General features: G+C 39.1%; 1 protein-coding gene across 11 annotated transcripts in view; it reads left to right on the top strand.

The window, feature by feature from the left end:
- LOC110530472 (suppression of tumorigenicity 18 protein) overlaps window positions 1-12738 on the top strand; it is a 62614-nt gene that overhangs the window by 33681 nt on the left and 16195 nt on the right. For all 11 annotated transcript variants that reach the window (XR_016482587.1, XR_016482586.1, XM_090182487.1 and 8 more), the window contains 5 exons: window positions 2216-2334; window positions 5035-5086; window positions 5928-5952; window positions 6377-6570; window positions 11528-12349. Coding sequence is in view for 9 of the 11 variants with exons in the window: in XM_090182487.1 (XP_090038613.1) it covers window positions 2216-2334; window positions 5035-5086; window positions 5928-5952; window positions 6377-6570; window positions 11528-12349 (1212 nt within the window). In the remaining 2 variants the exon portion in view is untranslated. The remainder of the gene's footprint in view (window positions 1-2215; window positions 2335-5034; window positions 5087-5927; window positions 5953-6376; window positions 6571-11527; window positions 12350-12738) is intronic.

Raw genomic sequence — 12738 nt, 5'->3', positions numbered from 1 at the left:
CGCATTATAATTCCATTCATTCCATAATTAAATTCATTCCAGTTTTAACCCTTCATTCGTATAGTCTGCCTCTGGAAGAGGAAACAAAAACAAGGGAGGATGGGAGGGGAGGGAGCGGGTACCGAACAGACAGTGACCTTGCATAGAGCATCTACCCATCCCCATAATTCAAAATGATACTGCTGAAGAAAGGTTAAGAGAAAAGGCTCAATGAGAAGAGAATGGATGGTATCAGTTCAGATAGAGCCCTTCTGTCTACATGCATTGTTTCCACACAGCTTTAGACAGTAATTATGTTAAAAGTGTAATCTAATCATAGCAGTTGGTTGGGGGAGTATGCGGGAGCTGACATTTTAAAACCTTATTTGGTGTTATTCTCATTTGCCTAGCTATCATCTTGCATCTGCCCCAATCTAAAGGAAATGTAAGCAAAGTAATTCATGTTTATGGTCTTCGCACTTTTACTTACCCAACTGTAAGGTTTTATTGTTTTCTAAATGAAGTACCACTAGTACCATTGACTCGGTTTTACTTTATCACTATAGTGTCTGTTAATTACACAAGGGTGTCCCAAGTGCAGGGATAAGCTGGGAACAAGGGGACATTTGAATGACAAGGTTAATGATGATTATTATTATACTAATGAATATCACTATTAGTTGGAGCAGTAGCTTTACAGTAGTTGTTGGGTGGGTAAAAATTGTAACAGCACCACTTGTATTGATGGTGACATACAAGTACCGTTTGGCTTAGGAATTAGCCACAGTATTAGTTGTCATAGTTGCACAGATGTAGGATCTTAATTTGACCAGTTTCTCACAGCAGGAAAATAATCCTGCAGCAACAGGAAATGTGAATTTTTGTGTGGATTATAATTAATGGACATTTCTGTAGGGGTTGGTCCATTTTTTGTTAGGGCAAATCAAGTCTTTAGAAGTCTTTTTAAATCGTGAATACACTACACGTTTGCACTACACGAATACACTACACTCCTACACCTGTAGTAGTAGTTGTTTTAAACAGTAGAATGTAGCTTCAGTATCAGCAATATACAAAACTGTATGACCTTGTCAATGGCTAACCTTTTTGAAGTTGATTTCCAATAACACAAATAACCTCATACTTGTATATTTAGCCACTTGTAGTTTGTATGGCTATGAGGAACAATAATTATGAACAATAATATGCTTGATTGCATTTATATTTTGTATTAGAGCAGGGAAAACCACAGTTGGATCCAAAGTAACAGATCCAACGTATAAGCAGTCCCCATTCAACCCCTCTCCAAACGGTGTGTGAGGCCATGGTTATTCATGACTGTTGGACTGGGAAGCCCTCTCCTCTCCCAGTCTCAGTCCGTCACAGCCCATTCTCTCCTATCCTCTGTGGTGGGAAAGGTAGCAGATGGAATAGGGTGGGGAATGGGCTGGTCCCAAGGACAGCATGCAAAGCAGCCAGATTAACACATAGAGAATCACATAGAAACCCTGCGCATCAGGCATTAGGCAACTCTGCTCAGTATCCCCAGAGAAATCTGCCCCATACATGGGCAAATAGTCCTCAGAGAGCAAGACGTTATTTGTCTATTTGTGTTGGGGGGCAGGAAAATGATTCAGCAGATGACAAACCCACCGGCCTTCCTTAAATAGTAGTGAGTCTCTTTTTTCTTTTTCTTATGCTAATGATTCCGAGTCCCCCCCTTTTGGTTTGCAGAGGGGAAATGCTCTGAGTGCTGTAATTAAGATGTTTTTTTCTTTTTCCTTTTTTTCCCAAAGCTAACAGAAATAAATAATTCCTGTAATAAGATCTGTGAAGTGAAGAGGCTTAATGTACTCATTGTGTTTGTCCTTGTTTTCCCTCTTGGATGTTTTGTGTTAATGAGACTGTGAGCAATTTGATCTCTGTCAAGCAATCAATTTGCATCTTGGTCCTTATTCAACCATGTGAGGTATTATCTTGTTTCCTGCCCGTCACGATCTCTGACTGACTGCACGTTCACCAACAATGTCTATCACCACCAGCACCTTTAGCATTGAGAACAATATTATCAATATGATTAATTATTTAACCAACCTACAGTATACTACAATTTAGATGGAAAACTTGGAAATTGAGAATCAGTAAAAAGTTAGATTCTTTCCACTCCACATTTGATTTGTAGGCCTATATCTATTTTTATTAAAGGTATATTTATTTTGTTATTTTTTTGTTACAGAGAATGAATTTCATGCTCACATCCTGAAAAAAGTCAAGAATTGTGCACAAATCGACCAAGGTGGACTGCGTGGACCTTGCAGCACGTCGTATATATTTCCAAAAAAACTGCAAATAAAGGTAGGCCTAATATAATTTGATGATATATTTTCCAGTGATGGGTTTGGATATACTATACATTTGTATGAAAGAGCATGGAGCTAGTTGATGCCCTCTACAATAAGGTTGAAATATAGCCAAGTTCATTGTCCTGGGGGGGGGGGGGAGTATATTTTACCAATTCACTTTATCTGTGAACGGATATAGTCATGTATTTGTATGGCTAATGGAAGTGGTAGCCATGATGTTCTGGATAAGCAGCATGTTTAGCAGTGTCGTGTCAATGCTCTTTTGACCCCCGCAAAATATGTGACACAGATATTGTTTTACATATGCAGTATGTTGAGTCTGCTGCTTTATTTTTATACCACAGCACTTGTATTTTAGCCTACTGTACGTTGAATGTGACCGTGCCTCCCAGGCTGCATTTAGACAAGCAGCCCAATTCTGATCTTTTTTTCACTAATTGGTCTTTTAACCAATCAGATCAGCTATGAAAAAGATCTGATGTGATTGGTCAAATGACCAATTAGTGGGAAAAAATATCAGAATTGGGCTGCCTGTGTAATCGTAGCACCAGTGTTCTACTTTTGAAAGCCGTTCCTAAGTCCAAAATGTCTGGCTGAAACCATGACAATGTCCAGACAGCCTTTGATAAAATAGTATGACCATAATGTCAACCATAAAGAAATGGGAAAACATTTTGTACCAATGACCACCAAAGATCTATCATGTGTTATAGTTTTGTGCATTGTCAGGAGTATATAACACAAACAAATCCCCACCTGAGAGTGTAGTAAATATTTAATACAAACAAAGCCTTATTTGAATAGCATGTACTGTATCTACAGTATTTGTTCTGCCTGTGTAAATATATTCATTGAACATCATGTGTTCTCTCCATGTCTACTTCTCTTACTCTGAAACGTCCATAGGAGATTTCCACGTTGCTCCATTACTTCTGATTCATCCTCTGCAGAATTAGGTACAGCTTTGAGTTTGTGAAGGTCCAACAATAGCTTTTGTCGAATGGGTGTCAAAAGCACATGCTCTATACCCTCTCAGAACCTCTGTGCTGCTCACAAAGCAGAACATATAATACCTGAACACAAAAAGTTTGAGCTGTTTCTCCATCTCCCCTCAGATGACAATCAATCACATTTATTTATAAAGCCCTTCTTACATCAGCTGATGTCACAAAGTGCTGTACAGAAACCCAGCCTAAAACCCCAAACAGCAAGCAATGCAGATGTAGAAGCACGGTGGCTAGGAAAAACTCCCTAGAAAGACTAGATACAGGCCTTTGAAGGAATACAGTATGTAATTGAACGTTCTAACTAACATATTGAGCGCAGTTGAAAAATCATGAACTGACAAAATATCAGTCAAGTGTATACTCCTCAGGGTCAAAACCAAGTTCATCAGGTATCTTACGAAGATAGAAGCATTATTATTTTCAATATAGTATTTTCAATATATTCAAATAAGTATTTTCAAAATACCTGATATTCCGGCTTTACTTGTAAAATAGAGGCATTTAAATGGTTCATGTACAGAGCATTAATAAGGCATTAAATCAGAGGTTATGTTATGAAATATTTAAAAAGTGTTTAAAACAAGTAGATTTGCATAATGTGAGTGTTGCCTCTCAGTAACACAGAAGTGCCTAATGTGAAAATATTAGTCAATCTGTGAAATTACACTATCTGAATTTGAAATTTAAATTAATTTGTATTATTGTAGATTATTGTATTGTATGTGTTACAATATCTATACAAATCTTGTTTAATAAAAAAATGTATACAAAATGAGTGAGTATCTCTTGTCTGTTTGTTTGTCTGTTCATACGATGATGGAAAAATTGTAATGAACTAATGAGGTAAATTAGTTTTTACAGAATGTAATCTATAGTGTTTGGGTAGTTGTTTGTCTCAATGGGGCCCTAGTAATCAAAAGTAATGAACCTATTATGAGCAGGTCCTCCGAGGGCCCGGCATGGCATTGAAGAGTGTGGCACATAAAAGGTTTATTAAAGTAAATTAAGGTCCATCACTGCCACACCTGCTCCCCTATTATAAATGTATGGCAGGTCAGTGCCTTCAATCACAACAGCAAACCAGAGAGAGAAGTCATGTTTCCCATTACCAGGAAAAGTAACAGCGTATCTATCCTGTGACTCACAAATTTCACTGGCCTGTGACCACTATACACTGCCATCAGCCCAGAATAATTACCTTTAATAGGTTTTATTTGGGATCCACATGAGATGGTGACGAGGGAGAGTGGATGGATTTGAACAACTATTTTGGTCTAAACACACTGCTGTCTGTCTGTATGCTACCACCTGCACTTTAATGTCATTATTTTGCATTATGATGTTTTTTCCATCTCAAAGTTTATTTTGTTTTATTAACTTCACCTTCAGTTGGTGTTTTGCTTTTACATGTGTTTTCATGACTATACCCATTAAATGCCACAGATAATCAACACGTAAATACATAAATGCTCCGGGAAATATAGGGTAATGTTGATAGGAAGGTTCAAAGTTACTTCAAATAAACTTCAACCACTAACGTCAAGAACCCTCAAATTGGATGGATACAGCATCTGCTAAGCAAATGTTAACATCATTATTCCAGTCCCAGTTGTCAACAGAATCTGTATTTTGTTAGAAATGAGTGTTACATGCTAAAGAAGACATTGTGTGTTCTTTATCAACAGATGGATTCAGAAGGAGAGGAAAACACACTCCAAACACGCAACGGTGGTAAAGGTGAGCAGCGTTGACAACTCTTACCATGTTCAAGCAAGCACATCAATAGCAGTAACTAAGCACTTCAGCAATTCACGCACATTCCACTTATACATCTATGGGGTCTAGGGAGGAATCAGTTCAACAATCCAACTTTACAACTGTCAGTTTTACAAATTATCTTACCAATTTGAAGAGCACTGCATTGCCATTATTTTATTCAGATGGGGAATTACTTCATCAAATTGGAACTGTGGCTCAAATTCGTTAAGGAGTGAATATATATAGTGTGATTGAAAACCCCTAGACAGGGGGATGCCATTATGCTAGTGTTCCAAGCCTCTAAGGTCTGGCTGGTGGCACCAGAGCCATTACTATGTCTGGGAAATTCATGGAAGCTTTATTATGGGGTTGTGCTTCATGGGAATACGGTGGACTTGAATGAGAATGAGATTTGCATCTGTGGTGCATGGCCCTCAGGGAAAATCGATTTGCCTTTTCAGATGATGTTGTCAAAGCTGTCAGGAGGATGAGCTACAGCAGATCTCAGAAAGAGGAGAGCAGATTGGGGTTGTGGATATTTAAAAAAAAAAAAAAAAAATCTATATAAAGGGTACCTTGACGATGATTTTAATCATATCAGAAGGCTTTTGTTGGAGTAAAATAGTTCATTAGAAAAGGTTGCAAAAAATCTATTTTGATAAGTAGCTGTAAAAGTAATCTTTTCATAGAACATTTGATAGAGTACAATCCAAAATAATACTAGGGGAACACCCCACTACCATGAGTGTAGTCGGCCCACAGTGGAAATGTAAACATTACTATTTACCTAACGTACTTCTGTTTCTGTTTACGGTTCCAGCTGACTGCATCACCCAGGCTCCAAGGTAAGGGTTCACGACCTCTTTGTGAAAATAAACACTTACAGGTATCCTCTAATTCACCCCAGGCTTCTATGCCCTTGCATACAGAATGAAATAGGCATCCTTTGTTAGTAGATGTGGTATGCTGGCCATTCTCTTATCTTGATAATACCGGTTATAATTGAATTTGGCCCTGTAGCTCTTCACTGCGCTTCTAGGTACTTCATTTGTATTAATCATCTCGACCATATACAGTTTCTTCAACCTTATGTTTACCTTTTCAATCAAGTTACAAAAAAACACTTGATTTTACTTTCTGAATCCTGAAATACAGTTGGGGAATAAACTGACAATGTTACATTTTACGTTCACTTTCAGTTCAAAGTAACGGCTATGGCCTTTTGTTGACCCCGTTGCTCTTTTTATTCATTCATCCCCCCCACAACAGCACATATGGGTCTATGGCTGCTAGGAAGAGGCTCGCCCAGGAAGGGGTGCAGGGCGCCCCCGTCAACAAGAGAAAGTCTCTCCTGATGAGGCCCCGCCACTACAGCCCCAGTGAGGCGTGCTGTGAGGAGGAGAACGAGGACCTGGCACCGCCACAGGACAAAGAAGAGCTGAGGAACATTGACACTCCAGCAGGTAGACAGATGTCCTGTTGTTTGTCTGTTTTGATGAACAATTGACGCTGAATTTTAAAATCCCATCTGTTGCATTCATATTTCCCTCCCTCTCTATTGCATGTCTGCTCGCCATCAGCCAGACCCCATAGTCATTGTGTATTGGAAGTGAAAGACGAGACTGCTGGGTTCACATTAGTTGTGTCTGTCTCACGTCCTCAGTCCTACTTTTGACAGCTTATCTGCCATGATATTTTTGGCATGGCTTTTTCCCCTATTTTTGATGAGGCCAGATTTCTGACTCCTCCTTTCTTTTTGTCTGTGTTTGGTTTTTCTGAAAAGCCATTCAAAAATGGGATGAAAACACAGAGAATTGAATAATGATCATGTTTGCTTTAGGCCATTCTGGTTAGAATGTCCTCTGTTGATGTTTGTTTAGTAAAGTGAGTTGAGTTTAGAATATGCACACGATTTATTGATTATTAACACAAGCTAATGTTGCATCTTAAACAGAACCAGGTTCCCTTCTGAAGTATGCTATTGCTTAACCATCTTCTTATAAAACCAATGTCACTGATACAATAGAATACATTTGTGATTATTTGTCGAAAGATACTAAGACCAAGATGTGTACTCAACAATGACATAAGGAAATGTTTGTTTATTTCATTGAGCCCCCCCCCCCCCAAGCAAAACATTTCTATTTCCAAATGAATTGAATTTTGAGCATTTTGGCAACAATACCCATGGTTTACATGTGCATTCTCACCCACTATAATCTGCACTTATTTGGTATAGTTTTAACGATGTAACTAAGCAACAAACGTAATTGTCCCCTTCGAAAGCTTTTGTTAGGCCCTCTTAACACAGTCCAAATATACATAATTAGGCATAATGTCTACAGCTCATTATAGTACACATGTGGGTAGTTAAATGGACCAAGAGAGTAGCTCAATGAATTGTGCAGATTAATTGGAAATGGAATGTATTTGTTTCTGGGGTTCATATAACATTACAATTATCATAACCCTTTCTGCACTAGCTTCGCTATCTGTTTTTTCCCCTTTGATATCTTCCTTTGTTCATATACCTCCCTCTCATGGTCTGTTTGTGTTTCAAGCAGAGCTTTTATGTGTCTGTATTCAGTCACCACTACCTACTTGTACTGTATTATAACCTTTTAATCCAGAAAAGTTTCTCTTTTTTATCAAAAGAAGGCACCTGCAAACAGCAAGCCCTATACAATACAGTGAACATGTATCAAAAGGCAGGCAACACAAAGCAATGACTGAACATTGTGTGATTAACATAAGCCTACATACATTTGTAAATATATTTTTGTCACAATCAGGTCTGGGGATATTTTATGTGAAATGTCTATGACAGTTAAAGTGGATAGAAAAAGCAATAAGAATGTAACAGCGGGATACTGTTCATATCTGCATTTTAAAACAAGAGGGAAAAATAAGCCGCTAATTTGGTCGAGCCGCACTGGGTTCAACTCCAGCCAAGCTCCAACCACACTGCAGAGCGCCTGTAATGGCTATTCTGGAGTACAAACTGTTCACCTGTTCCAATACACAAACCACAGGAGGGATCCATGTTTTTCTCTCCCATGCGGTCTCTTTTCCACTGCACTTCTCACTGTGTGTGTACAGTTGAAGTCGGAAGTTTACATACACTTAGGTTGGAGTCATTAAAACTCGTTTTTCATCCACTCCACAAATGTATTTTTAACAAACTATAGTTTTTGCAGGTCGGTTAGGACATCTACTTTGTGCGTGACACAAGTCATTTTTCCAACAATTGTTTACATACAGATTATTTCACTTATAATTCACTGTATCACAATTCCAGTGGGTCAGAAGTTTACATACACTAAGTTGACTGTGCCTTTAAACAGTCTTTAAAAAGACATGATATCAGAAAATGATGTCATGGCTTTAGAAGCTTCTGATAGGCTAATTTACATAATTTGAGTCAATTGGAGGTGTACCTGTGGATGTATTTCAAGGCCTACCTTCAAACTCAGTGCCTCTTTACTTGACATCATGGGAAAATCAAAAGAAATCAGCCAAGACCTCGGAAAACAAATTGTAAACCTGAACGCCTGAAGGTACCACGTTCACCTGTACAAACAATAGTATGCAAGTATAAACACCAATGGACCACACAGCCGTCATTCTGCTCAGGAAAGAGATGCGTTCTGTCTCCTAGAGATGAACGTGCTTTGGTGCGAAAAGTGCAAATCATTCTCAGAACAACAGCAAAGGACAAAAGTACAAAAGTATCTATATCCACAGTAAAACGAGTCCTATATCGACAACCTGAAAGGCCGCTCAGCAAGGAAGAAGCCAATGCTCCAAAACCATCATAAAAAAGCCAGACTAAGGTTTGCAACTGCACATGGGGACAAAGATCGTACTTTCTGGAGAAATGTCCTCTGGTCTGATGAAAGAAAAATAGAACTGTTTGGCCATAATGACCATTGTTATGTTTGGAGGGAAAAGAAGGAGGCTTGCAAGCCGAAGAACACCATCCCAACCGTGAAGCATGGGGGTGGCAGCATCATGTTGTGGGGGTGCTTTGCTGCAGGAGGGACTGGTGCACTTCACAAAATAGATGGCATCATGGGGTAGGAAAATGATGTGGATATATTGAAGCAACATCTCAAGACATCAGTCAGGAAGTTAAAGCTTGGGTCTTCCAAATGGACAATGGCCCCAAGAATACTTCCAGAGTTCTGGAGAAATGTCTTAAGGACAACAAAGTCAAGGTATTGGAGTTGCCATCACAAAGCCCTGACCTCAATCCTATTGAAAATTTGTGGGCAGAACTGAAAAAGCGTGTGCCCGCAAGGAGGCCTACAAACCGGACTCAGTTACACCAGCTCTGTTAGGAGGAATGGGCCAAAATTCACCTACCTAACTTATTGTGGGAACCTTAGGGAAGGCTACCCGATACGTTTGACCCAAGTTCAACAACTTAAAGGCAATGCTACCAAATACTAATTGAGTGTTTGTAAACGTCTGACCCACTGGGAATGTGATGAAAGAAATAAAAGCTGAAATAGAAAGATGTATCTACTATTATTCTGACATTTCACATTCTTAAAATAAAGTGGTGATCCTAACTGAACTAAGACAGGGAATTTCTACTAGGATTAAATGTCAGAAATTATGAAAAATTGTATTTGGCTAAGGTGCATATAAACTTCTGACTTCAACTGTATGTGTGTGTCATCCGTCTGTACAAAAATAAGTTATTTTCTGTCTGCTCTGCTAATTGTAACTAAACATAACTGACTTTTAATCTTTGTTGAACAGGCTAATATTCATATTCCTTTGTTTAGAATGAAATGTCTCTAGCAACAAAAATATTATCAGCCACGTCATTGCATGTCTCAAAAAAATCCAGCTTCATATTTTGCATCAAAAAAGGAGTTTAACCATGTCTATTTCATTCACCTACTTCCTCTGTTGCTGGTCTGTCTTCACCTGCCTTGTATTGTGGTAGTGTATATACATCACATCCCTACATTTACACAATCCAAAATCATATGCTTCAAAACAGGTTCGCCAGATAAGTCAGAGCGATACACTTCCTGCATTTAGCAGCTTTTATTTTGGGGGATTAAGTTGTATACTATGGCCTGATAATGACTAGTAGTATCGGTTTGGTAATGCCTTTATCATCCTCAGTGGAATCCACTTACTAGATTATATAGCCTACATAATTGCATCCTAAATTATCTCCAGATCTATCAACCTGTTGGACCCCCCCCCCCCCTCTTACTTTTAATTTGCTCTGTGACGTCTTAAGAGGATAGATCTACTCCGTACTGTACAGCCTACTTATGATTTATAGAGTAAAAACTCTTATGGCCTCACTAAAGAGCTTTAGCACTGAAAATAAGTTTAAATGATTTGGGGGATCAAAATATATTTTAGTGAATCAATCCAGATGATAGCGCTCCATTGTTAATCATTGACCATGACTTAATATTAATATAATCAGGGGTGTCACTATATTAAGAATCATTTAACATACATTTTGGAGATCTAAGAGCCTAGCTTTTCTGTTTGTTTCACTTAAACTGAACAATGCTTGAAACCAGAAATTCAAATGTCATGTCAAATATATTTGACCATTACACGCAGTCCTGGGATATAGTTAACATTTTGATATGTCCATAAAAATGTCCACTGATAAAAAGCGGAAAAGCTTTATTTTAAAAGCTTTTAGTAAAGAATCAATGTAAAAATCAATTATCAGGTGCACTCAGTATAATGACCTATTGAAAAAAGATTAATAAAAAAGAAAGAAAGAATCAAGGGAAATCAGGATGTTTGTAAAAAATGTAATACTGAAATGTTTTCCTCTTTCTTGGTTCTTGTGCTTACATATGAATATGGGTTCTTAAATGAGTTGTGTGTGATTGACAAGTTAATATCTTTAAAATCACAAAGCCCTGCTTGACGTACACCTCAACTACCTAAAACTGATGTTCAGTGCCACAACCCATGTACATCTCTGTCATTATCTGGTCCGTCTAAATCCACATCAAGTTGTTGTATTCTGATTAGAGATTTCAAAGAAGAGGAAGACAATCTTGTTCCTCATCTTTAGGTTTCATGTTCAACTAGCCAAAACAAGTGTCTCATGTATTATCTCTGATGTACTTAAGGAATTGCCAGGAAATCTTGCAGTTGCTGTCCTGTCCATACTATTACTATTTTCATTACATATTGTGTTTGCCAATCCTCTTAACAGTCATTTCAAACAACAAGACATGCGTTTTCTAGATAGGAACAAAACATTATGACTACGCTGAAGTGAGGACATACAAAATTGTTACTCTCTCTGCCTAACCAAATGTTCTCTGAAAAGCATGGCCTTAATATGAACAATTGACTCAAGCTTGAAAAAAACATCACAACATAGTTTTTGTTCTCATTTGCTTTTACTTTGTTTCTAAGATGGATACTCAGAAACACTTAACGAGCCCAAGAGAAATGGCTGCCAGAACGCAATAACAAAACCCCATGATTCCTTTGGATGGTCTGAAGTGGTGACTGACTTTCCCCATCAGGAGGCTGCAGCCTCGGAAACTCTGGAGGACGAAGAAGTGGCGGAACGAAACCAAGAAGAAGAGGAAGAAGACCAAAGTCAGGACAGGATGAGTATGACTTGCAGATCGTCGCCACGTAAAAGCCCATACAGAGACAGCTGGGAAGCCGAGTGGGAGCCTCTGTCCCTGTCTCATTCTGCAAGGGTGAATGGCTCCAACGGCTCTATCAGCAGCCCCCCCAAAGCCACTCCCGGAGAAAGATACCTATTGGGGAGAAACGACTACCTACACATGAGAGACCACGATCCTGACTCGGTCCTTAGTGGGTACAACATGGGCAGAGCAGGTCCCTTCCAGACAGGGACCCTGCGGCTCTACCGATCAACCCCCAGTGAGGAGGACAGTGAGGGGGAGCCAGAGGTGGAGAGGCCTCCTCGGCTGGAGGCCTGGGCCCTGGGCCTGCAGGAGATGGAGAGACCCCTGAGCCTGGAGATGGACAGAGGAGACAGAGACAGAGGAGACAGAGACAGAGGAGACAGAGACTGGGACAGAGGGAGGGTGAACCTGAGTCTCCTGGAACAGGCCATGGCATTGCAGTCAGAGCAGAGGCAGGTCCTCCACAATGCCTACAGGGAGATGGATAGGTTCCTACTGGAGCAGATGACCAATGAGAGGAGGCACCAACGGCTACTGGAAGTGGACACCAGGGTGGGCTATCATGGATGCAAAGGTACAAATACTTCATTTGAAAATATCTTATTTCTTTGTCAATTCAAGATTCTAGATGTTTTATTTTATAACAGCTTTTTATCAACGTAATGACAGTGAGGACCCTTTTAAGTCCATCCTTTGTTTTTGTATGTGTACTATTAAGGCCACTTGAGAACAATAGAACTTCTATTGCACTTATTCTAATGAAGAGTAGTGGGCATAAAATAAGTATGCAGCAGGCATGATTATGCATGTTTATCTAGTATGAATTAGACCACTTGTGATTTCAATGATGAGATGCTTCGAAACGTCAAAATAATAAAGAATCATATTCAGCGGGGGAAATCCTCTTAAGTACGAAACACATTTTTGGCAACAATTGAAGTAATAAATAACCAGACTAAAATA

Source organism: Oncorhynchus mykiss, chromosome 8, assembly GCF_057628025.1.
Source record: "Oncorhynchus mykiss isolate SJ-2025 chromosome 8, ASM5762802v1, whole genome shotgun sequence".
NCBI lineage: Eukaryota > Metazoa > Chordata > Actinopteri > Salmoniformes > Salmonidae > Oncorhynchus > Oncorhynchus mykiss.
The sequence above is the reverse complement of the archived record's forward strand: the minus strand, read 5'-3'. Positions and strand labels throughout refer to the sequence as shown.